The 26,717-nt window shown below is 41.0% G+C and overlaps 2 protein-coding genes across 10 annotated transcripts in view; one reads left to right on the top strand and one right to left on the bottom strand.

Annotated features, from left to right (window-relative positions):
• The window catches only part of ube3b (ubiquitin protein ligase E3B), a 57,462-nt gene extending 46,668 nt beyond the window's left edge, over positions 1 to 10,794 (bottom strand). The window contains exons 1-7 of one of the 5 annotated variants that reach the window (XM_048555858.2): positions 10,618 to 10,794; positions 10,322 to 10,393; positions 9,912 to 9,972; positions 8,538 to 8,731; positions 7,071 to 7,239; positions 4,439 to 4,559; positions 3,375 to 3,434 (exon numbers count right to left, since the gene is read on the bottom strand). In XM_048555858.2, coding sequence (XP_048411815.1) covers positions 3,375 to 3,434; positions 4,439 to 4,559; positions 7,071 to 7,231 — 342 coding nt within the window. In that variant the 5' untranslated portion in view covers positions 7,232 to 7,239; positions 8,538 to 8,731; positions 9,912 to 9,972; positions 10,322 to 10,393; positions 10,618 to 10,794. The other 4 variants (XM_048555857.2, XM_048555856.2, XM_048555859.1 and 1 more) reach the window with 4 other exon arrangements.
• A 10,294-nt stretch (positions 10,795 to 21,088) lies between these two features.
• The window catches only part of acacb (acetyl-CoA carboxylase beta), a 117,397-nt gene continuing 111,768 nt past the window's right edge, over positions 21,089 to 26,717 (top strand). For 4 of the 5 annotated variants that reach the window (XR_009447257.1, XM_048555998.2, XM_048556000.2 and 1 more), the window contains exon 1: positions 21,089 to 21,342. Coding sequence is in view for 4 of the 5 variants with exons in the window: in XM_048555998.2 (XP_048411955.1) it covers positions 21,293 to 21,342 (50 nt within the window). In the remaining variant the exon portion in view is untranslated. Of the gene's footprint in view, positions 21,343 to 21,498; positions 21,543 to 21,875; positions 22,028 to 26,717 lie in introns of those variants that run through there. The other variant, XM_048555999.2, reaches the window with a different exon arrangement.

Raw genomic sequence — 26,717 nt, 5'->3', positions numbered from 1 at the left:
CTGGACACGCTCCAGGGCTAGTATGTCCTTCCTGAGGTGTGGGGCGCAAAATTGGGCACAGTATTCTAAATGGGACATAACTAGAGCCTTATAAAGCCTCGGAAGCACATCGCTGCTTTTATATTCCAACCCTCTTGAGATAAATGACAACATTCAGTAAGAACAGAGAAGATGGTAAAAGGGCCTGAGGTGTGGCATTTTTGGTCAAGGACAGTATTACAGTTGCAGAAAGGATGTTTGGGGACTCGTCAACCGAGGTAGTATGGGCTAAGGTTAGAAACAGGAAAGGAGAGAGCACCCTGTTGGGAGTTTTCTATAGGCCTCCGAATAGTTCCAGAGATGTAGAGGAAAGGACAGCAAAGATGATTCTCGATAGGAGTGAGAGAGACAGGGTAGTGTCATGGGGGACTTCAACTTTCCAAATATTGACTGGGAACACTATAGTTCGAGTACTATAGATGGGTCAGTTTTTGTCCAGAGTGTGCAGGAGGGGTTCCTGACACAGTATGTAGATAGGCCAACAAGGTGCGAAGCCACATTAGATTTAGTACGGGGTAACGAGCCCGGCCAGGTGTTAGATTTGGAAGTAGGTGAGCACTTTGGTGATAGCGATCACAATTCTGTTATGTTTACTTTAGTGATGGAAAGGGATAGGTGTATACCACTGGGCAAGAGTTATAGCTGGGGGAAAGGCAATTACGATGAGATTAGGCAAGATTTAGGGAGCATAGGATGGGGAAGGAAACTGCAGGGGATGGGCACATTAGAAGTGTGAAGTTTATTCAAGGAAAAGCTCATTTATCTAGGACACACATATGTACTTGTCAGACAGGGAGGAAGCTGTAGAGTGCCAGAACCGTGGTTTACGAAGGAGGTGGAATCTCTGGTCAGGAGGAAGAAGAAGGCTTATGTTAGGATGAGATGTGAAGGCTCAGTTAGGGCACTTGAGGGCTATGAGGTAGCCAGGAAAGACCTAGAGAGAGCTCAGAAGAGCCAGGAAGATAGTGACAAAGGATGCTGTAGGTTGCAGAGAGACATAGATAAGCTGCAGAGCTGGGCTGAGAGGTGGCAAATGGAGTTTAATGCAGACAAGTGTGAGGTGATGCACTTTGGTAGGAGTAACCAGAAGGCAAAGTACAGGGCTAATGGTAAGATTCTTAGTAGTGTAGATGAGCAGAGAGATCTCGGTGTCCATGTACACAGATCCTTGAAAGCTGCCACCCAGGTTGACAGGGCTGTTAAGAAGGCATATAGTGTTTTAGCTTTTATTAATAGAGGGATCGAGTTCCGGGACCAAGAGGTTATGGTGAAGCTGTACAAAACTCTGGTGCGGCCGCACTTGGAGTATTGTGTACAGTTTTGGTCACCGTGTTATAAGAAGGATATGGAAGCTTTGGAAAGGGTGCAGAGGAGATTTACTAGGATGTTGCCTGGTATGGAGGGAACGTCTTACGAGGAAAGGCTGAGGGACTTGAGGCTGTTTTCATTACAGAGAAGGTTGAGAGGTGACTTAATTGAAACATATAAAATAATCAGAGGGTCAGATAGGGTGGATAGGGAGAGCCTTTTTCCTAGGATGGTGACGGCGAACATGAGGGGGCATAGCTTTAAATTGAGGGGTGAAAGATATAGGACAGATGTCAGAGGTACTTTCTTTTCTCAGAGAGTAGTAAGGGAATGGAACGTTTTGCCTGCAACGGTGGAAGATTCGCCAACTTTCAGTACATTTAGGTCATCATTGGATAAGCATATGGACGTACATGGAATAGTGTAGGTTAAATGGGCTTGAGATCGGTATGACAGGTCGGCACAACATCGAGGGCCGAAGGGCCTGTACTGTGCTGTTATGTTCTATTACATTCGCTTTCTTAATTATGGACTCTACCTGCAAGTTAACCTTTCGAGAATCCTGGACCAACACTCCCAGATCCGTTTGCAATTCTGATTTGTGAATTTTCTCACCGTTTAGAAAATAGTCCATGCCTGTATTCTTTTTTCCAAAGTGCAAAACCTCACATTTACTCACATTGAAATTCATCAGCCATTTCCTGGACCACTCTCCTAAATTGTCTAAATCTTCCTGCAGCTTCCCCACCTCCTCAGTACTGCCTGCCCATCCACCTATCTTCTTATCATTGGCAAACTTTGCCAGAATGCCCCCGGTCCCTTCATCCAGATCATTAACATACAAAGGTGAACAGCTGTGGCCCCAACACTGAACCCCACGGGACACCGCTCGTCACCGGTTGCCATTCCGAAAAAGAGCCTTTTATCCCAACTCTCTGCCTTCTGTCAGACAGCCAATCCTCAATCCAAGCCAGTAGCTCACCTCGAACACCACGGGCCCTCACCTTGCTCAGCAGCCTCCCGTGAGGCACTGTATCAAAGGCCTTTTGGAAGTCTAAATAAATAACATCTAATGGGTTTCCCTGGTCTAACATACTTGTTACCTCTTCAATATAAACTTCAGCCACCCCATTTTCTACAAAATTCTAAGACGCAGCTCTTCTATTGCTTTCATAAAACACCAATACTAATTTACATTTAGCTGAAATCTTAAATTTATTTTAGTTGTGAAACAACTGCATTACAGGGACAATGTATCAGTGGCTTAAGTGCAGTTTGATTTCCTGAAGGTAGGTTGCTACAAACACACTTTAGTAAGCATAACAAAGTGTGGGGCTAGATGAACACAGCAGGCCAAGCAGCATCTCGGGAGCACAAAAGCTGACGTTTCAGGCCTAGATCCTTCATCAGAAAAGGTGATGAAGGGTCTAGGCCCGAAACGTCAGCTTTTGTGCTCCTGAGATGCTGCTTGGCCTTCTGTGTTCATCCAGCCTCACATTTTATTATCTTGGAATTCTCCAGCATCTGCAGTTCCCATTATCACTGATCACACTTTAGTAAGGATATGTGTGATATTTAAATGACAGAAGTGTCAGGCTCAGTTGTAACACTAGCACTCCTCAGTTGTTTCCAAGTTCTGATGTGTTCTACTATAGATTGTGCCTTTCCCAAGTTGCAACATATCTGGAAAATATTTAGCATTGTAGGGAAACAGGAGTGAATTACAGACCTGAAATGGGTACTGACAGGAGGGATCAAGTTAAAGTTTGTTGTTTCCTGAAGTTTACTAATCCAATATGGTGAATAATTTGAGACTAGAATGATGGCAAAGGTCATTGGCTCTCAGTTTTCATGGAAAGGTTGATGGCAACACAGATTAAAAGCCTGTGGAACACCATACGGCTAGGAATTGAATGTGATCTTGTTTGCCTTTCTGATTGAGATTCACACTGGGTGAAATATTTATCAACCAAACCACAGCAGGAAATGAAATAACACGTTTCAAATCTGTATGAGTACATACAAACCTTGGACTCATTCTCTACTTCCATGCTGTTAAGGATACACCGACACAGCTTCTGAAGTCTCTGGGAAGATATGACAATACATTAATCAAACAACCTATGCAGATAGAGAATAGAGGGTAGGATATGCACAAGACTTTGAGCCTTGACAATTGGTTTTCCAAATTTCTATGGACAAATTATTGATCTTCTATGCAGTGACTAGTAGGGTGAACTTTGCAATACCTATGCCATACTTGGTACATGTTTGGCAAAAATCTTGACTCCCCAGCTTCTTACAGTTTGTTGGCGTAAGAAGTTAAAATTTAGTTAGTTCTGATGTACAATGGAGGTTGTAAATAAGGCCTTCTCTTATTTTCAACAACAGGAAGTCACACTTAAGGCACTGGCAGCTATAGGATGCAATCAGTAGACTATGCTCTTAACTTAATGATGGCTTAGCTAGGACCAATATTCCTGCAAACGGGGAAATGTTGAAGTGAAATTTGCAATTATACACTCATACTACAACATGCTGACCTAAAAGGAAATCTCTCACAGGTGTACTGATGTGACTTCATGGTGCATCAGTTCCCAGAGATGCAAGATTTATGAGAATTTTGTGCTCATCACCATGACAGTCTTTGTTTTGAGGAACAGAAAAGTTCAGATCCTTGACGTCAGCATTAAAATTGTCTGATCGGTCATAACATTAATTAGGACAAAGCTCTTTCACCTCTACCCCAGCCCCAGTCATAAATTCCATCCTGTAGAGCTCGGAGTAATGTTCCCTCTACTTCCCAGACACTCATCTGACCTTGGAACAAATTGTCCACCTGTTTTAAATGCAAGTCCGAGAACTTTAACAATCTTCAGGGTTACTTTAAATGAAATATTAAAAAACTGACCCTCTTGCAAACCACCAGAATAAATTAGAACTTTAATTTCTTAACCCCAATAAACTATAACATTTTAAAAAGCACAACAAGGCGAAACGATGACAGAGTACTGAATTCTCCCTCCCCATCCAAGGCCACAGGACTGACTGCAGTCACTTGCTGCAGTCACTGCAGTAGCCTGCCACTTACATCTTTATCTTTCTTCATGTGATACACAAACAGAAACTTCCTTGTGATTTTAAATAAAGCAAGTGCACTTCTTTTTGACGAATTTGCTTCATAGGTATCAAAAAAATCATCAACTTCCAACCTGTAAAGGAAACATCACCCAATTAAACAATGCTGAAGAAGTTTTCAAAAAGCAAAATGTACAAGTGGCTGTCAAAGAGATGACACTTCTGGTTTAGTTTAATGACGCCTAATATCAAGGCCAAATTGCTAAACACTTTAAAGGACTGAGGTCTAATAAAGGAAGAGAAACAGAACAAAGATTAAAGATGAATGGCAATGAATTCAAGTCACAACATTCTTGCTGAACCATGCAGCACCTACGAAAGGTGGAAGTGCTACAATTCCAAAAACCCTTGAAGACACATTGCTCAAAATATCCTGATGAAAATGCGGTCATGCCAACAGGGTTCTGTTTAAAAACTTGCTTTTTTAACTGTCCATTTCCATCAATAATTTTCAGCCTAAGCAAAATATTGACAATGTTTTACCCAACATCCACGGTTGTCTTACCAGATAGTCAAACAGGAATAATGTCCAACACTTTCTGCCCCTTGTTCCCATTCAGCCCCATTATGACAAGCTCAATTGAGATCAGTTAATTCAAGGACCAAACCACAAGATCTGCAAAGATTGCGCTACACGAGGCATTAGGGGCTTTACAAATGTATGCATATTATAATTGTTATTTGAATATGTAATATAATGAAGTTCGAAAAAACTCAGCTCTGAATAGGTAAAATTACTCACACGTAACAAATTATTCCCGTTGGTGAATAACGTGATATTAATTGAACCAAACTATAGACGCAAGGTCATTTGGATAACTACCTAACAACTTTTTTTCCCCACTAAGTTATATAACATATTTTGTCTTGTATACATTTTTCAGTTTTTGAACAACTTGTTTTTGTGTTTCATTTTCTGCTTTCTGGCAAAAATTACCATTTTTTTTTGGTTGAGGAGTGAGGTGACAAGGGAGGTTTACTGGTTGTTCAATTTCCAAAAGGCATTCAATAAGGTACTGCATATTAAGCTATTTAATAAGACAAGAGCCACTGGTGTTGGGAATAGCATATCAACATGGATAAAGGATTAGCTGACTGGTAAAAGACAGAGTTTGGATAAAGGGAGCATATTTGAGGATGGCAACCTGCTACTAGTGGAGTGTCATAGGGATCAGTGCTGAGGCCACATTATTTACAAAATATTAATGACTTGGACGACAGAAGTGAATATACTATTGCTAAGTTTACAGATGACACAAAAATGTGAGGGAACACAATGGGTGAGGATGACAAAAGCAGCTGCAGAGTGATATACGCAGGTTAAGTGACTGTGCATAAACTTGCCAGATGGAATATTATGTAAGAGGAAGAATAAAAGAGGTGAATATTATTTAAGTGAAGATAGACTGCAAAAAGCTGCAGCACAGATGATGTGGGGATCTTCATGTATGAAGCACAAAATGTTTGTACACAAAATGTATCGAAGTTCAGCAGATGGCAAATGGACTGTTGACTTTTACATCAAAGGGAGCAGAGCATAAAGGGAAGCTTCTCTAAATCCATACTGGGCATTAGTTAGGCCACAGCTTGAATGATGGGAACAGATTTTTTTTATTCAGTCATGGGATGTGGATATGTACGGTTAGGCCATCATTATCTGTTCTTCCCTAATTGCCCAGTGAGCAGTTAAGAATCAACCACATTGCTGTGGGTCACATGTTAGTCAGGCCAGCTAAGGATGGCAGTTTCCCTCCCTAAAGGGCATCAGTGAACTGGATGGGTTTTTCGAACAATTGACAATGAATTCACAGTCGTCATTAGACTCTTGGTTCCAGATTCTTTGTTGAACTTAAATTCCACCATCTGCCATGGCAGGATTTGAACCCAGGTCCCCAGAACATTAACCAAGTTTCTGGGTTAATAGGCTAATAATACCACTAGGCCATTCCCTCTCTTTAGGTAAGGTCCCCTTATAGGATAGACGCAGAAAAGTCATTTCCTCTTTTGGGAGAATTTAGAACCAGAGGTCATAATCTCAGCGTTAGGTGTGTCCCAGGAGGCCGGATTATTAAGAATATTCAAGGCTGAATAGGCAGATTTTTAATCAGTAAAGGAGTGAAGGGGTATGGGGAAAAAGCAGAGTCATAGATTAGCCATGATCTCATTGATGGCAGAGCCGAGTCTTGTCGAATGGCCTGCTTCAGCTCCTACATTCCATTGTCTTATTGCTTTTCCAGGGCACTTTGGTGAGTGTATTTTTGTTTAATCCTGTGGGAGACACTTGTGACCAACACTTCATGTTGGGATGTAGCAGTGGGGCCAGAATTAAAAAGTCTGAAAACCCCATGAGGAACATACGGAAGCTTTAGAAGAGTTTCTGCAGGTTTAAGAGTCTCGGATGGTCTCTGGTTCTATAAAGCTTGCAGACATTGCTAAGACCTTGACTGTTTTGACTTTTATTGGGAATTTGTTTGTTTCCGAAACAACGTTATCCGACCATTTCTAGATTATTCTCTACCCTTTATTAGTCTTTTGAACATGGCATTGTTACAAAGGTTCTTGCAAAGAAAAAAACAAAAATTGACCTGATTTCTCGAAGTAGCCGACACCTACAGAGGTACCTCCTGACGACCGCCTGAATCTGAATAGTCGCACGTTCACGTTCCTTCTGCCCTTTCCGCTCCTGCCGAGCTGCCCGGGCTTTGTCCAGGAACTGAGTTTTGGAAGTTTGTGTAGCGCTAAACATTTTTACTCCTGCGAACAAAGTAACGATAGAATATTTAAGAATTTTCTTTCTTACCCACCATCAAATGCTAGTGATCAACAGTATAGCATGACATTCTAAAATAAAGTGTTGATCTGCTGAGGCCAGGCTGTTAAATGTCTTTCTCTTGAATGTGCTCTAAATTGACCCTCAATGCTCCTATGAAGGAAATTCCAGGATTTTGATCCAGTATCAGTGAGGAACAGCGATATATTTCCAAGTCAGAATTAGATGAGTTGCCTGGAGAGGAACTTGAAGGTGGTCATGTTCCCATGTATCCGCTGCCCTTGTCCTCACAGATGGAAGTGGTCATGAGTTTGGAAGATGCTGTCTGAGGATCTTCGGTAAATTTCTGAGTGTATCTTGTAGATAGTATGCATTGCTGTGACTGAGCATCAGTGGTGGAGGGAATGGAAATATATGGAGGTGGTGCCTAACAAGCAGGCTACTTTGTTCTGGATGGTGTCATGCTTCCTGAGCATTGTTGGAGCTGCACCCATCCAGGCAAGTGTGGAATATTCATCCTGACTTGTGCCTTGGCAAGGCTAGGCTTTGGGGCGTCAGGAAGTGAGTTACTTGCTGCAGTATTCCTCGCCCTCAGACCTGCTCTTGTAGTCACTGTGTTTATGTGGTGAGTCCAGTTGAGTTTCTGGTCTACAGTAAACCCAAGAATGTTGATAATGGGGGATTCAGTGATAGTAACATCACTGAAAGTCAAGGGGCAGTGTTAGATTGCCTCTTATTGGAGATGGTCACTGCCTAGCTTTTGTGTGAAGCGAATGTTAGTTGCCACTTGTCAGCCCAAGCCTGGACATTGTTCAGAATTTGTTGCACTTGAAAGTAAACTGCTTTAATGCTTGAAGAATTGTGAATGGCGCTGAACGTTGTACACTCATAAGCAAATATATACACTTCTGACCTTATGATGATTCTTTAAGCTCTAAAATACTGCACATATTTTCTTATGTATCTGACTTCCAGTGGAAGGTAAAAAGGAAACTCATTTTGGCATTGCCCACAAACCTTATGGCAGGTTAAACAGTAGATTAGATTAGATTTCCTACAGTGTGGAAACAGGCCCTTTGGCCCAACAAGTCCACATCACCCCTTGCAGCATCCCACCCAGACCCATCCCCCTATAACCCGCACATCCCTGAACACTACGGGCAATTTAGCATGGCCAATCCACCTAACCTGTATATTGTCAGTAACAGTGGCTCTTTAATTCCCCATCAAGCCAAAGTTAACAATGTGGACAAACTGTCAATAAAAGAAAGCATGAGTTTACCTGAACTATGTTGTGTTGTTTGAGACCGGAAATCAGTTTATCAGTCCCAGTGCACAGACATGAGGTAGTCATTCAGAAACTGAAGGACCTGGAGTGAACTGGTACTGTATGTTGATAACAGAAAACTTCTGCATCACTGCAAATCCATCTCCTCTGAGCAAAATTGCTACTTATTTGTCTTGACACATTGAAACCTTAAGATAGAATAAAATATGTCAGAGAAGTTGAAACACATCCAAGAGCACAGACATCGTACAAGTTATGCTGGCAATAAGTTAAAATCTGAAGTGGCTTCTGGCCAATGTAGTATTGAACTGATTAATAATTTCCAAATATTCAAGTCCAATAAGCAACTAGTGTAAGGTGAACAGGTACAGTTGATGTGAGCTTGAAGAATCATGCAAACATAAGCAGTGGATAACATTTTCACTACTATGCAACATCACTGCAAGTTTTACACTGATGCTAACCAACCTCGCTTCACTTTCCAGTTATCATATTTTTAAGTGTTTATTCATCTCCATTTAAGTACTATGATTGGATTTGCATAAATCACTACTGATGACTATGTATTTCATAGTCATCACCAATTCATTGTTTTTGCATCAAAAGTTTAATAGCTTTTAACATTTCTAAACTCCTTCTAAGTACAGCATAGCTTTGTATGTGTACACATAATTATTGTATGGTTCCACTGCTTTAATTGACCATCTAGGCATATTTCCATACTGTTTATTTTCACAAAAGGTCATACTGCAGAACTGCTGACACTAATCTAGAGGGTCATGATTGAATACAGATATTAGGATGTACACATGCATACACACACACAAGCAGTGTAGAGATACCATTGTTGTTTTGAAGGGATCAAATTTTGCAAGTTAGGAATTAACTTGTGCTTGATAGTGATTAGAAGAAATTTCTGATGTACAGAACAATTAAGTATTTCAAATTTATATCAATGGACCACACTGTTTATGAATATCTGAATCTCTGCAAGTTTGCAATCATTCCCAGAGGTCCATTATCAGTGTTGTTGGTCAGCTTATTAAAGAGGACAGTGTTGGAAGAAGGGTGGAAATCAAACGAACACGAAAACAAACAAGACATCAGTGACAGGCTTACAACATCACATTTTTTTAAAAAATAGTGTTGTACATCCTAAACCAAACACTTTGAGATACTAAATCATCTATTGATTGGTTGTTTGTCATAATACAGACAGATGTTGAATATAATCTTAATGCAGTCACCACTTTGCTTTCTGAAATTCTAGTGACCCCACTACAAATGACAGGAATTCTTTAAAGATTTAATCCAGATTTGGGCAAGCAAAAAAATCAAAAACATATTAAAGTTTTATGATATACTTACAAGTCTTAATTTTTACTGAGCATGTGGTATATTCATTAAATTTGTAACTCCATGAGCTATACTAGGTAATTAAATATAAAATAGAAATAAATGTGACAATATTATTTCATCTACAGTACTAGTATCATTTAAATCATCTTGCACATTTCATATCAATTTTTATTAAGATCTAAATATGTTTACTATAAAACATATACAATTGTTACAAATAAAAGGAAAAGGTAAAGTTATCATAGTCTTACGGGACAATAAGCTGCTCTCTCATTAGAGAGCGACGACGGGTAGTGGTTTAACCTGAACGGCACTATGCCTCAGGCGACAGGACAGATTGAGGAGGAGAGTCCTTCATGGTAACCTCAGCCACATTACATTATGGAACAAAAGACACACCAGTATATTAGAAAACTTACTAGAAATGGTCCAATTAAAGGCACTGTTTAGAAAATATCCACATAGTCTACTGCGTGCACGATTGCTTACACCTTTCGAAAGGAATAACACAAGCTGTCAGAACGATTTTAGGTAGCAAGCAAATACCTTTCGTTAACAGTGTGAAAAGCAGGATTGTCAATGTCAGGCAAACTGATGTGCATATGTACAAAAGTTACACTCTCCTCACAGGAGACAAAATAATCACATAAGAAATCGATCTCACGTCTTAGAAATCAAGACGGAATTTAACGAACAATGGAAAAAAGGCCACAACCTCCTTTTATGCTCCCGGGCTTCTCATCTTTCTGGCATGTGAATGACCTAACACATTATCAGTGCTGATAATAATGGCGATTTCCTTGTACTAGCACATACAAGTTAACACAGACTCTTCAAGCCTAAGCTCTTCTCTTTCATAACAAGCTCAACTCCTACAGCGAGTCCACCAACACTTCCTGTTCCGGGTCAGAAAGACACCGGTCGCATTTTCACAATCTACGGCTGACTGCGCATGCTCACATGACAGTTTGCTGTCCTGATTGGACAGGGAGCTTGGATGGAGGGGAGACCCCGCCATCTTAGTAAAGGTCCCAGCGCCTCAATTTAACAGTGAGTTGATCAGTTAGAGAGATATGCAGACTCGCTCGATTAAACACGTAGACGTCTGTTGTTTGAATTTTTGTGACTTTCCCAAAACTCACCTCCTCCCTCCCCACTAGCCCTTTCCACATGGGATGACAAGACTTGAAATCCTAGAAATGAGGGACCCTGTTGGCTCATGATGCACCGTTTGAACTCTATCTAATTTCTTCTTGAAGAGTCCTCAATGCCCCCATAAGGATGGTTGGCAAGCCAATCTTTCCTGTATTGATAATTCATCTTTCAGTTGCTGCTGGTTAATTGCGTGAAAAAAAGACAAAAACGATAATTAAGAAGGGTCTCGACCCGAAACGTCAGCTTTCCTGCTCCTGTGATGCTGCCTGGCCTGCTGTGTTCATCCAGGTCTACACCTTGTTATGTTAGAAATGAATGTCCTGGTTGTACTCGAGCTCCATTTTGAAGTATACAAAACAATCGAACCAGTATGTATCATTTGGCAGTTTCACCGGTTGTTCATTTTTAAAACCGGACTCTTTTTTTTAAAAATTCTCTTTGTAAAAAGTTGAAAATTGCCTGAAAAGGGAATGACAGTCAAGTATTATCTAATTGGATAATGAACCGTTTTGGATTGCAGCACAGGAAGGCAGTGTGTCAGTACCCGGATGTCTTGGCCAACTAGGGGCAAGTCATGTGTTGGAATTTCCATGAATACATTTAATCAAAGTTGGTGTCCCTATCTCATAAGGGAGACAATTCTAGGCATTAATCTGTCTTTGTTTGAAAATGCACGATATGACATGCTGAACTATCTTTAATCCACTTGCACTTATTTCTTGCACCCCATGGCCTGCATTGAAAGCAATCTATCTGATCTACTTTGTAACCTTTCTTCTCTAAAATCTTCTATTTTAGTATAAACTTTATCTTATTTGTTTTTAGAATCTTGGTATCACTAGCTAGACCAGCATTTATTGCTCGTACCTAATTATTAAGTAGGAGCAGAAATTAGACCATTCTGCCTATCAAGTCTGCTGCATTATTCAATCATGGCTGAAAAGTTTCTCAATCCCTTTCTCCCCATAACCCTTGATCCCCTTGACAAGTAAGAACCTATTTATCTCCGTCTTAAATATACTCAATGACCTGGTCTCCACAGCCTTCTGTGACAGTGAATTCCACAGGCGCTCGAACCCAAATACTATTTCTGATAGATTCTAGTGTTCAGTATATAGACAGCATCTTAGGTGTAACCAGACTTAGCTCTTACTCTCACACCAAAGAGAGATTTATTGAAATAAAATTGGAGGAAGGAGAAGTGGCCTCTGTCATAATCTAGCTTGCATCCTTATATGATCATTTTAACTCAGTCTACGCTATTTGATATATGTGACCTGGACTACTCAAGTGCTTTTTAAAATTAGAAATGCTTTCTACTTTTGTTAGAGCAATCCTGCAACAAATCATAGATGTTTCAACACAGGTCGAGAACAATCAATCCGTTGTGCTTGGGCTAGTAGTATTTTTTCCACTTGAACCAATCAGTTCCAATTTATCTCTGATATCTAATTCTGTCATGTTGCAGTTTACCTAGCCTCAATGAATATTGTGAGAAAGAATTCCATATACTGATTGTCCTTCGCTATCAAAAAATCATTCTGAGTTGCCTTTTTGTGTTTTTATTACTAATTCTGAGTTTATTCCCCTTGTTGATGTCCAATAAACTAGAAATAATCTTTTATTCTTTATACTTATAAACTTTCTAGTAATTTAAGTATGTTAACTCTTCCTTAGCTTTCTGTAATCTGGTGGTTAAAATTGTAATTTTATCCCTGGACCTGAAACATTAACTCTGATTTTTTCTTCACAGATGCTGTCAGACCTGCTGAGCTTTTCCAGCAACTTTGTTTTTTTCCCAATTTACAGCATCCACAGTTCTTTTAGTTTTTACACTTAAGTCTTGAGCTCCACCAAGTAACAGAAATTGGTCATGTCTTCTGCTGACACTGACCAGCTTCTGTCACCAGATGGAGCCTCTAAAATTTAAAACATCATCAGGTCAGTGCAATTGCAACAATCTGTCCCTACCTCTAAGAAGAGGGCTCTTGTGGTGCAGAGATAATACTCTTACCTCTGAGCTCGGAGGCCTGCTGCAGGAGTCTGTGATATTGTCTCTGAACAGGTCATAGAGTCATACAGCACAAAAACAGACTCTTTGATCCAAGATAATGGGAACTGCAGATGCTGGAGAATTCCAAGATAATAAAATGTGAGGCCGGATGAACACAACAGGCCAAGCAGCATCTCAGGAGCACAAAAGCTGACGTTTCGGGCCTAGACCCTTCATCAGAGAGGGGGATGGGGAGAGGGAGCTGGAATAAATAGGGAGAGAGGGGGAGGCGGACCGAAGATGGAGAGTAAAGAAGATAGGTGGAGAGAGTATAGGTGGGGAGGTAGGGAGGGGATAGGTCAGTCCAGGGAAGACGGACAGGTCAAGGAGGTGGGATGAGGTTAGTAGGTAGCTGGGCGTGCGGCTTGGTGTGGGAGGAAGGGATGGGTGAGAGGAAGAACCGGTTAGGGAGGCAGAGACAGGTTGGACTGGTTTTGGGATGCAGTGGGTGGGGGGGAAGAGCTGGGCTGGTTGTGTGGTGCAGTGGGGGGAGGGGACGAACTGGGCTGGTTTAGGGATGCAGTAGGGGAAGGGGAGATTTTGAAACTGGTGAAGTCCACATTGATACCATTAGGCTGCAGGGTTCCCAGGCGGAATATGAGTTGCTGTTCCTGCAACCTTCGGGTGGCATCATTGTGGCAGTGCAGGAGGCCCATGATGGACATGTCATCTAGAGAATGGGAGGGGGAGTGGAAATGGTTTGCGACTGGGAGGTGCAGTTGTTTGTTGCGAACTGAGCGGAGGTGTTCTGCAAAGCGGTCTCCAAGCCTCCGCTTGGTTTCCCCAATGTAGAGGAAGCCGCACCGGGTACAATGGATGCAGTATACCACATTGGCAGATGTGCAGGTGAACCTCTGCTTAATGTGGAATGTCATCTTGGGGCCTGGGATAAGGGTGAGGGAGGAGGTGTGGGGACAAGTGTAGCATTTCCTGCGGTTGCAGGGGAAGGTGCCGGGTGTGGTGGGGTTGGAGGGCAGTGTGGAGCGAACAAGGGAGTCACGGAGAGAGTGGTCTCTCCGGAAAGCAGACAGGGGAGGGGATGGAAAAATGTCTTGGGTGGTGGGGTCGGATTGTAGATGGCGGAAGTGTCGGAGGATGATGCGTTGTATCCGGAGGTTGGTAGGGCGGTGTGTGAGAACGAGGGGGATCCTCTTCGGGCGGTTGTGGCGGGGGCGGGGTGTGAGGGATGTGTTGCGGGAAATACGGTAGACGCGGTCAAGGGCGTTCTCAAACACTGTGGGGGGAAAGTTGCGGTCCTTAAAGAACTTGGACATCTGGGATGTGCGGGAGTGGAATGTCTTATCGTGGGAGCAGATGCGGCGGAGGCGGAGGAATTGGGAATAGGGGATGGAATTTTTGCAGGAGGGTGGGTGGGAGGAGGTGTATTCTAGGTAGCTGTGGGAGTCGGTGGGCTTGAAATGGACATCAGTTACAAGCTGGTTGCCTGAGATGGAGACTGAGAGGTCCAGGAAGGTGAGGGATGTGCTGGAGATGGCCCAGGTGAACTGAAGGTTGGGGTGGAAGGTGTTGGTGAAGTCTTTGATCCAACTTGTTTGCGCCAACCAGACATCTCAATCTGACCTAGTTCCATTTGCCAGCATTTGGCCCATGTCCCTCTAAACCCTTCCTATTCATATATCTGTCCAGGTAGGTTTTAAATCTTGTAATCGTACCCACCTTCACCACTTCCTCTGGCAGCTCGTTCCATACACACAGCACCCTCGGCATGAAAAAGTTGCCCCACAGGTCTCTTTTAAATTTTTTCCCACTCACCTTCAACTTATGTTCTCTAGTTTTGAGAAAAAAGACCTTGGCTATTCTCCCTATCCTTGCAAATCTTTTCTGTACCCTCTCAAGTTTAACAACATCCCACCTATAGAAGGGCATCCAGAAGTTAACGTATTATTCTAAAAGTGGCCTCACCAATGTCCAGTACAGTTGCAACATCTGAACTCCTATACTCAATGTTCTGACCAATGAAGGCAAGCATTCCAAATGCCTCCTTCCCCACCCTATCTACCTGTGACTCCACAGAAAATATCTGATTTGTTTTGACAAGCACCTTGGTTGTATTTAAGACTGCTAGCTCATAAATATACACCCTACGTCTGACCCAGGAGGCCTGAGTTCAAGTCCGATCCACTCCAATGCTATATTTGCCGGTTGATTTAGAAAATATCTAAAGTTACACTTAGAACGTACTTCTTCCTTACTTTGATGAAGCCTAGGACATTAACTTGAGGAACTTCTGCAGTGATGATCTGGCTCTGTTTGATTGACCTCCGGCCATATTTCTGTGTGGTAGGTATGTCTCTAATCAGTGGGAAGTTTTCCCCAATTCTCATTGACTGGAGTTTTGCCAGGGTGTCTTGTGGCCATAAACATGATGTCAAGGACAGACGTCTCACCTCTGGAATTCAGCTCTTTTGTTCTTGTTTGAGCTGAGTGGTCCTGGCAGAACCCAGACTGAGCACCACTGAGCAAATTAATGCTAAGCAAGTGATGCATCTTAACAACGTTTATGACCCCAACCATCACTTCTCTGATAATTGAGAGGATACGGGTGGGTTGGTAATTGGTCAGGCTGGATTTGTCCTGTTTTCTGTAAATGGGCAATTTCCACATTGCTGGGTAAATATTGGCATTGTAGTAACACTAAGAACAGCTTGGCTAAGGTGTGAAAATTTCTGGAGCACAGATGTTTATTACTAATGATGGAGTATTGTCAGGCCTATAGCCATTGTGATGTCCAGCATCTTCAGACATTTCTTGATATTATGTGAAGTGAATCAAATTGGCTAAAGACTACCATCTGTGATGCCGGGGACATCAGAGGAGGTTAAGATGAATCGTCCACTCGGTGTTTCTGGCTGAAGATCATTGCAAATACTTTACTCATTTTTTGTTTTGACATGCTGGGCTCACTGACATTGACGATGGGTATTTATGAAAGCTTCTCCTCCAATGAGTTGTTTGATTTTCCATGGTTATATGTAGCAGGACTGCAGAGCTTAGATCCGGACAAAGGTTGTGGAATCACTCAGCTCTGTATATCATTGTCTGCTTATGTGGTTTAACATCACCAGGTTGATTCCTCATTTTTAGCAATGCTTGATGCTGCTCCTGGCATGCCCCCTGCACTCTTCACTGGGCCAGTGTTAATTTCCATGCTCGATGGTGATGGTAGTTTAGGGTTATGAGATTGCAGATTGCATTTGAGTGTAGTTCTGCTACTGATCACCCACAGTGTCTCGTGGATATCCAGTGTTGAGTTGCCAGATCTGTTCGAAATTTATCACATTTAGTATGGTTGTACTACTACACAATACAATGGATGGTATTTTCAATGTGAAAACGGGCTGTGTGTCTACGAGGACTGTATAGTAGTTGCTTCTACTAACACTATCATGGACAGATGCACCTGCTGCAGGTGGATTGGTGAGTATGAAGTCAAATATAAAAACAAAAGTTGCTGGAAAAGCTCAGCAGATCTGGCAACGTCAGTATAGGAAAAAACAAACAGAGTTAACATTTCGGTTCCGGTGAACTCTTCTGAGGAAGGGTCTCCAAAACCAAAATGTTAACTCTTTGTTCTTTTATTCACAGATGCTGCCAGACCTGCTGAGCTTTTCCAGCAACTTTGTTTTTGATCCTGATTTACATCAGCCTCAGTTCTTTCGGTTTTTTTATGAAGTCAAATACGTTCTTCTCTCTTGCTGGTTCCCTCGACACCTGTCAATCTGACAGCTATATCTTACCAACCACCTCAATCATGCCGAGCCACTTTTGGTGTTGGATGTTGAAGTCCCCCACTTAGAGTACATTCTGCAGCCTTGCCATCTTCTTCCAAATTATCTTTTGGTTTATTCTATTTTGCAAGTTATTTCAGTTAGAAATAGGCAGTATTACATATGTACAGTTCAGCATTTCAACCTGTACATAGTTTTCTTCTGAGGAAGAAATGACTGATGGAATTGAACTCCAGTTTTAATGATTTCTATTGGAAAACACGATTCAGTAACAATTGTTTACGATTGTAAATACAACTACAATTTTAAATGAAGACTTACTGTAAAGGCCAATGTTTTGTTCCATCCATGCTCACCATTCCCTTCCCAGTACAGGGTCAGCTCAGGGTGAATTGTGAGAGGCCTCGTATGGGCAACATAGTTTTTGTGGAATTTCTTAAGTTGATTTTCAAAGCCCAGAGATGTGGAATTGAGAGTCTTGTGTAATATGCATGTTAATAAGACAATGTTTAGGTGGGGTAGCTGAGGGCAAAGGCAGCAGTTAGGGGATCACTGGAGAATGGCTGTTTATGTAACTTTCATGTGAAGAAAAGGCCAACACTGTCAGATTTCTGTCAGAGTCTCAACCCAAATTGCAGTACAATTATGTCAAATTCAAACCAGCTTGATTGAGAGTTTTAAGAGATAACCCCATGAGCGCTCAGCCACAGTGTTCTGACCCTGATGTTCATTATCAACTTTTATAATTGTCATCTTTATTTCGCTTAGGTAGCAAAAATCCTCAAATATTCCACAAACTGAGAAATGATTAGACCCTCCAGGATCATTTAGTTCAGTTCTGACTACAAGCAAGACTGAGTATTAGACCCAAATGCCTCAATAAGTCTTCAGATAAACTGCTGGCCAAATTCTTAGCCTAAATCCCAAATAATGATTTTGGATTAAATCAGTCCTTACTACAACATAAGTCCAAGTTCAAAAGTTGTTAGCAAGGTGGACAACATATTGATCAATCACGCAAAGGATTTTAAGAGCACAACATTAATTAAAAATCATGATTGACTTTTCAGCATATGACTCTCCAGACAAGGAGATCTCTCAGTTACAGTATGTATATAATAGCCTGCAGTAGTACTAAAGTTATACATGTTGATTTCCATTTCTCTACAGGTGTACCAATATCACAGAAAGTATTTACTGTCAGAATAATGAGGTTAGCTTTCCTCTGTTTTCTAGGCTATATACTCAATGAACAGTTAATTTCCAGTGTCAAAGTAATTTCCGCATAATTGACTGTTCAAAGTGCGTCTGGACACTCCATAAAAGTTTAAATTCAATCTAGAGCTTGAAATTTTATTTATCTGATCAACTGAAATAGTTCAAACGAGTTAAACTGTGACAATCATTTATCAAATTAGAAGATGATGAAGGAACTTAATTAAAACTAAAAGATCAGCTCATAACAAAGTTTAAATATAAGGACTGAGAGATCCTGAACCTCTCTGTTATTCAAAATCAAGAATATTTTATTATTGTGTGAGATGTAGGTGTTACTGGCCAGTCATTATTTCTTGCCCATCCCTAGTGACCTTCTGAAATAGCCTCGAGAGCTAATTAAAAGTCTACCGTATTGATGGCTGGAGTAACATGTAGGCTAGATACGGCAAGGACAGCAGATTGCCTTCCCTGAGACATTAGTAAACCAGACAGATTTTTATGACTATTGACAATGATTTACAAGGTCACCATTAGTGTAGCTTTGAATTCCAGATTTTATTGAATTAGTGGTGGCATAATAGTAATTTTGCTGGTAATTGATAATCTCAACCTGAAGTTCTGGGGACAATGTTTCAAATCCCATTATGACCAATGGCACAATTTGGATTCTTGAAATAAAAACTAGTTTGCAGGGTTAATAAACCAATGATCTACTCTAATTTTTGCCAGCTGTGGGTAACTATTACTTTGGATTCTTGAAGACCTTTTTAAATCAAAATTTAATGTAGCCTGAAGTAATTTAATGATATAGTACAAAGGACAGAATGGGGGGTCTTATGATGCAACGGCAATGTCCCTCCCTCTGGGCCAGAAGGTCTATGTTCAAATCCACCTTGCCCCTGAGGGATGTCACATATCTGGACAAGTTGATTAAAATTTTATGGCTCTTCTCGTAGTGTTCCTACATCATGCTAAAACTATACAAAGTACTAATCAGACCACAGTGGAATACTGTGAGCAGTTTTGGGCCGTTTATTTATGAAAAGATATGCTAACATTGAAGGAAGTGCAGAGATGATTCACTAAGATGAAACCAGGTATGGAGGGGACTGTCTTATGAGGAAAGGTTAAGTACATTGGAATGGTAGTTATTGGAGCTTAGTAAAATGAGTGGTAACCTAACTAGGACATCTAAGATTCTTAGAGGACTTGATAAGGTAGATACAGAAAGGTTGCTTCCTTTTTGGGAGAGTCTCGGATCAGAGGCTGAAATCTCAGTATAAGGGGTTGCTGTTTTAAGATAAATGAAGACAAGTTTCTTCTCTAGTGGAGTGGTGAATTTGTCAAGTTCTTTACTGCAGACGGCTGCCAAGGCTGGATCATTAAGTATATTCAAGGCGAAGAAAGGCAGATTTTTAGCTAATAAGGGAAGTCAAGGTTCTGGGGAAAAGACATGAAAGTGGAGTTGAGGTCTGTCAGATTGGCAATGGTCTCATTTAATGGCAGAACAGACTCAATGGCCTGAATGGCCTGCTTCAGTTCCTATGTCTTATGGTTTGACTATCCAGGTTTAAGTCCCACCTGCCCTGGAGGTGTGTCACAGCATGTCTGAACAGGTTGATTGAAATAACTAAAAGAAGGAATAGAATGCATTGGTGTTTCACTTTAGCAAAGTGTCTGCTTTACCGGCTGCACTTTATGAGTAGTTTAATCCATTAAATTCATTTAACAAATTATGTACATACCTGTCTATCACTTAGGATTTTGAAGCATTTTAGGAAACTATCTTCCTCTTTAAATATTTCTACCAAGCATAACAGGTTAAAAAACTGGCATTAGTATATGAACCTGGCTACCAGAGATGTGGTTTTTGTTTTATGTCATTCAAATGACACGTCACTTATTACTTACACAGAACGAGGAAATGTATTTTTCACCTTGAACCATGCCCTGGGCGAGTCACTCAAGTAGCATTGTATTCTTCCCTTCTGCTTAGCTGCAAATTATGCCTATACCAAATGCAGTTCAATGGGTAACAAAACCTTTCAGTATATCATGGAAGTTTCCATTATTTGTCTACAAATCTCGACTTGTTATTAGACTTGTCATTGTAAGGGATCTACTTTTCAAACTTGATGCACTAACAAAAAATATGTTCCAGCACGGGCTTCTAAGCAGCTTGATTGCATTTTTTCAACCTAGGGATGGTGAGACCAATTCTGTATTTCCAGAGCACTCTAGAAAAAAAATGAAACCTGGGGTTCTTCTGGTTTAAATGTCTTAACAGGTGGTACTTTACTGAACCACCAGCAAGAATATACTGTTTTTCTCTAAAAAGAGAAATGGTGGAAATTGTCAGGACTGGGCATCACAGCATGAGGCTATTCAGCTCATCATGGCTGTGCTGGTTCACCAAAGTAATAAGATCTCTGAATAGTTCATTCTCGTGCTGAAAAACTGTTTTTTTTCCTGTAAACCCAATGAACTTTTGATTTTTTAAATAAGAGAGTTAGGATGGTTATACATTTTCGTACACGTAACAACATAAATTTTCTACATTTTCTCCATTGCAACAGTAACCACACTTCAAATGTATTTAGGGACATCCTGTTGTTATAAAAGTGCAAATATATGTGTCTTTCATTTTTGTGTTCTTCTGATCATTTCTTTTAAACAATAATTTCATGTTTGTTAGAGCAGAAATTTCCCTTTGAACACAGGGCCAGTCTTGAAGTATAGCTGTGTCCTTGTTTTTTTCATTATCTTGCCTGTATTTAACCGATAACTGCTGCACACAAAGTTAAATTAGGCATTAGTAGGAAGGGTTCAAGTTACTGCAGTTGGCTCAAACTTTGTTTCTCTTTTTAAAAGTTCCTTTCCTGCAGTAGTAAGGGGCTGTTCGAATTGTTGGGATTCAAGATAACTTAGTAGAGCGAAGTTGAAGGAAATTGCTTCAATCAGCAAGAGTTAAGTCCTGTGTATGTAACCCGCCTCTTCCTGAGTGAGTTTGGATACCAGAGAATGTATGTAACTTGCGCAAGTTGCAGATGTTATGTCTGCTGAAGTTATGAAAGAATTTGTACGCAGGAGAGTGGGAAGTTAAAAGTCAGTATGTTATTCTGCTGTGAGTGCCCTTTGGACTTGTTGTTAGGGGGCTGGAAATGAATAAAGCTTTGTAGTTTACCGAGAACAAAAATGTAAGCTTGAATTCTTCCATGACGGGGAAAAGCAATCCATCTGCTTCATTGTTTCAGCACCTGAGGAGGTGAGTGAGTTATTTGTTAACATATAAGAATGATCATTCTTGCCTACTTTCCATGCAAACTAGTTACGTTTCTGAGTTAAACGATTCTTATGGCCCAAGCTGGATAGTTGCCAGTTTAAAATGTTGTAAACACTGCTTCACGTGACTCTACTTTGTCTTTATTTCAAACTAAATCCTCCATGAGTACATCTGTTTGCTAGGTATATTCATGTTAATTTATTTGAATAATGTCTGTTGGATGCTAACGAAGTTGAAGTCTAAAAGTGGAACAAGATACGTATGGTTTTGAATTGATCTGTAAATTGTTAGAGCTAGAAAGACTGTCAATAATAGAACTATCCTGTTGCTGTTGTGGCACATTGTTGTGTACGGTGTAGCTAGTCTGTTTCCTTATGTTACAGCAATAATCACAGTACACTTCAAGAAAAATTGACTCATTAGCCTGTCAGGACATTCTGATGTCACAAAATGTGCTAAATAAACTCATGCTCTTTCTTTTGCCTTATCTCTAATGTTATTGCGTGGACATACAGCTAAGCATGGAGTTACCTCAGAATTTAGCCGTGAGGGCCTCTATAACTGAATAGCTTATCACTTATTAAAAGGACCTTGTAGTGAGATGCCATTGCCTATGAATGCACACCTCAGAAAGAATTCCTGACTCAGCATCCTCAGGAGCAACCAGGTAAGGAAGTGATCTAGAGTGATCTAATCTGGTTTAACTTTTAAATGTATGGCTTTTAAAAAATGTCTCTGATAGCATTTCCCTTCACACTATCCTATGCAAGAATGCAAGCTGGAGATTTATACTCAGTTGAGGCCACTAAGAATTCTCTTGTAATACCAGCTGGAGGAGGTTCTTTTTATCGTGGGAGATGGGTGGCATTATGTTAAAATTGTAGTTTTTGCTCAGCCCTAGTTGCCATCAGGAGATGTTGTTGTGTCTGGGACCTCCAGGATATCAATGTTTAAAAAAAAGTTCATGTCTAATGTAGAATGCTGCACGATTTGGGAGGGAACTCATATACTTCTATTCTTTTGAATTCACAATGGAAGGAGTTACTTGTAGCTGTAAGGGGTGATCCTTTCTCCACCTTTTCCACGTTTTAAGACCCATTCCTCCAGATGCAAAATATCTTTCTATACTTGAAGGTAGAGGTTACCAAATTAATATTGCCAGAATTGAGGAAAGCTCTGAAGTTATCTGATAATTGTCAATCAATTTACATACTTGTATGCAGTGTGGGCCCAATGGGATGTTTATTTCTATTAGTTTATATGAGTAAAAAATGTTTTCTGCAATAATTGAATGTTTATCATTTGAAGGACTGATAGCATTTTTTGAAAAATAGGTAAGGACATCTCTGAAAGTATGTCAGTACGGCAAATGTTTACTAATAGCTGAGAGTTTGTGAACCTCTACAATATGGTAGTGTCAGACAGAAAAGTGTCTTAGCTAGTCACATCTTACTCTGGTTAAAATGATAGAGATTCAGTATCCTAATGATGAATATGGAATTTCCATCTGCAAATATGAAAATGGCTTTGGTTTAGAAGTTATGCAAAATAATGTGTGATTTGAGTAAGATCTAGATTGCCTATTAGGGTGCTGTTTCTTACAAGCGAACTTTGTTTTAAACAATTCTTTTACGTGATTCTCTCTTCCATTTATAATGTATATATATTGTATTAGCCTTACATGCATGTTGGAAGGTATTTTTTCTAAAATATACTTTAGGGTCAATTTTTACATCATGATAACATTTTCCCAAAAGCTGTCATCCGGTTTGAGGTGAATGAAGTTTTATTTTGTTTGTACTGACTGTTGTGCCTTTACACTCAGATACAGCTTTACCAAAGTTGGCACCTTGCTCATATATGCTTGTCATACATCAGCTCAGAAAGTTAGTGTTGGCAGAATAACTGACTTTGAGAACCAACATGACTGAAACCAGATTGTTCTTAATAAATCTTTCAGCAGAAGTCACTGACAGTGATCATAAGTGTTAACAATGGATTTTTTTTGCTGTTCTGTTACTTCAGTTCCTCCAACAGCTTAATAGTATTGAGATCCCTCACCAATGCCGCTCAAACTGAAATTGCACCTAGTCTATAAACATGAGTGTCGTCCAAAGAGGGGAAGAATTGTATTTATACAGTGCCTGGTTTGAAAATGACATGAAACACTTCACATTGTTTAGAGCTGTTTGTGGTGCAGTGATAGCGTCCTTGCCTTTGGACCTGAATGTCTGGGTTTAAGTCCTGCCTGCCCTGGAGATCTGTCATAATATGTCTGAACAGGTTGATTAGAAGTAATTCAAACTTAATTGTTTTAAATTGCAGTGACTGTTGGGGGAGCATTGATAGAAGTATTGATAGAAGTATACCAGATTTTAATAAATTTGGTTAAATTTTAATGAGAAAAACTGCCCCCATTAGGTGATGCTGGAAGGGTTAACAGTCACAAATACAAGGTTTTGGGAAAGAAATACAGGGGGATAACAAGGAAGGACATTTTTTCAGATTGCTTAGTAATAATTTGGAACATTTTCTGGAGATGGTGGTGCAAGTAGCGGTGATCCATCATTTTAAAAGGAAGTTGAAGTGGCTTCCAAGACGGCAGAGGAGTAGGACTCCTGAGCCAGAGCTTGACCGCTTTGCCAATTTCTTTTCCTTCTTTCTCTATTTTCGAGTATTGTTTTCTTTTTCTTTTTACCTCCCGTCCTTGGGTGACATTGATGTCCAGAGTGAAAGCCAGCGTGGACTCCTGGCCTCAGGGTGGACATAGGTTCCCGATCTCAGCATTGACTCAAACTTTGGACCTCAAGTTGCATATGAACTCCCGGCCTCAGCGCGGACTCGGATTCCCAGCCCTTTTGGAGACCCAACTCTTGGCCTCAAGATTAAGCTTGGAAAGACTGTTATTCTGAACTTATATTTTTCTAATTTATTGCTGGGCATTTTATTTCATTATTTTACCAATTTTTTCCCTAAGAATTTGTGCATAAAAATCTGTAATTAGGTACCTTCGACCCTTAAATCGCGCTGTAAGTGGTGGCCTGTAAACTTTTTACTGTGCTCGTGGGAGTACATGTGATAGTAAAGCTAATTCTAATTCTCATGGACATTCAAAAAGAAAGATAAGGCTAAAGGATGGAGCAGGGCAATGTGCCTGGTTTACTCTACAGGGAGGTGACAAGGACTTGACTGAGATAATGGCTTCCTTCTGTGTTATAAGTGACTGTCACAGGGGTCTAAGCAAAATGGTGAGGAGTGTAGCAGAATGGAGTGACAACTGTGCATGGCCCATCTTGATATAAGGATCAATTTGTTAAATTTCTCACAAGCATTATGATAAGATTCTTACTTAACAGCAGCAAGATGTCAGTTGAGGTGATTATGTTTGATAAATGCCAAAACAATAACCCAGTTCACCTCATGAATATTCAGCCTCCCATCTTAACAAACTCGCCAAACAGGTTCAACGTTGGCAAAACTCGACGAAGAAACCAGAGCAATTATTTGGCAGAATCACCTCGCTGTTTATTCCGGACAATTTGGATGTTGGACCCTAGGCCCCAACATTGTTCTATGAGCATCGGCCACGCTGGCCCCATATCCATGGACGTTAGCATCCAACATGTGCCAGTTTCCAAGAGCCCTCAGGGAGCATATCCTTTCTAGTTAAAAGATGCTTATGCACGTCAAAGCTGCACCTTAGGCTGCACTGGCACATATCATTATAATGCTGCAGCAAGGACACTGCACCCAGCTCACGGACTGATTCTGCTGCATCTGTGGCCTGTTCACTTGCTGTCATCACTCACTTTGAGCCTACCCAGATGCTTACAGCATCCCAGCCTTGATGTGCCTTGTCTCTCATTTCTTGTTCTTTAATCCCCTCAGCCAGAGCTGCCAGCCTCATATTACTAATGATAACAAGGTGTAGAGCTGGATGAACACAGCAGGCCAAGCATCATCAGAGGAGCAGGAAGGCTGATGTTTCAGGCCTAGACACTTCTTCGGAAATATTTTCATTTCTGAAGAAGGATCTAGGCCCGAAACGTCAGCCTTCCTGCTCCTCTGATGCTGCTTGGCCTGCTGTGCTCATCCAGCTCTACACCTTGTTATCTCAGATTCTCCTGCATCTGCAGTTCCTACTTTTTACTGCAGACACAAAGCCAGGAAGCTTGCCATAGTTATCAGCAAACCTCAGTCAAGATAAGTGAAGGGTCTGGGGGAAGTGGCCTTCACACAGAGGTTGTCAACAGAGTAAGTCAAGTGCAGCCTTCAGTGCCAGTCCAGGCCTCGCTAGGGCAGTCTGAATCAGGATAACACAGCTATTACTGTTGGTGTGAGTGGGCGGTACAGTGGGCCTGCAGGCTTAATGATATCAGAGTTTGAGGTGACTGAGACCGAGTGGAGAAGATGATGTCAGCAGTAGTGAGAGTAGTAATGTTGGATAAGATAATGAAATGTGAGGCTGGATGAACACAGCAGGCCCATCAGCATCTCAGGAGCACAAAAGCTGACGTTTCGGGCCTAGACCCTTCATCACCCTCTCTGATGAAGGGTCTAGGCCCGAAACATCAGCTTTTGTGCTCCTGAGATGCTGCTGGGCCTGTTGTGTTCATCCAGCCTCACATTTCATTATCTTGGATTCTCCAGCATCTGCAGTTCCCATTATCACTAGTAATGTTGGAGGTGGGTATTGTAACAGAGAGCGAGTGAGTGTGAAGCATTGGAGAGAGGATGGTCCATTTACCCTGACAGACTGGAGAAGGATATTGACTTTCTTACTACAATTCAGACAGCTGAGACTACTTCAATCCAGGTGGCGCCTTCAGTTCAGGCTGGCATGAGTCTGCTGTTGTAGCCTCTGCTGCTGGTCCTGGGGAAGGACATAGTCCCTTGCCTGCACTACCCTGTCCAGCAGCACCTCCACACAAAACACGGTGCTGATATCATCCAGTTTTCCATTTCTGGGGCAAATGTCAGCAACTGTTTAGCATTGCTCCAGATGGACTGTGCTTGTAGGGTGCCCAAGGGGCTTTTAAAGTGCAAGGGATGCCGATGAATTCTGAGATATCTATTGAGTGGCAAGTTGTTCTGGGAAAGTCACGTGGTAAATTGGTGTATAAATTGGACACGAGAGATGTCTTAGGAATGTGGTAGGTAATTAATGTGGTGAGTTTGGTAAAATGCAACATGAAAACTCACTGGGGCATGCAGTGACAAACCCTCCAGAAAACTTATTGCAATTCACATTTAGCCACAAAGTTGTAAGATTCAAGCCTAAGTTTCTATTTTAGCTAAAAGTGGTGCTGGTGATTTTGTAACCTTTTAATTGTTTTGTCTTTTAGCACAAGGGCACT

The sequence above is a fragment of the Stegostoma tigrinum genome, chromosome 26 (assembly GCF_030684315.1).
Source record: "Stegostoma tigrinum isolate sSteTig4 chromosome 26, sSteTig4.hap1, whole genome shotgun sequence".
NCBI lineage: Eukaryota > Metazoa > Chordata > Chondrichthyes > Orectolobiformes > Stegostomatidae > Stegostoma > Stegostoma tigrinum.
This window is presented reverse-complemented; position numbering and strand designations above follow the sequence as displayed.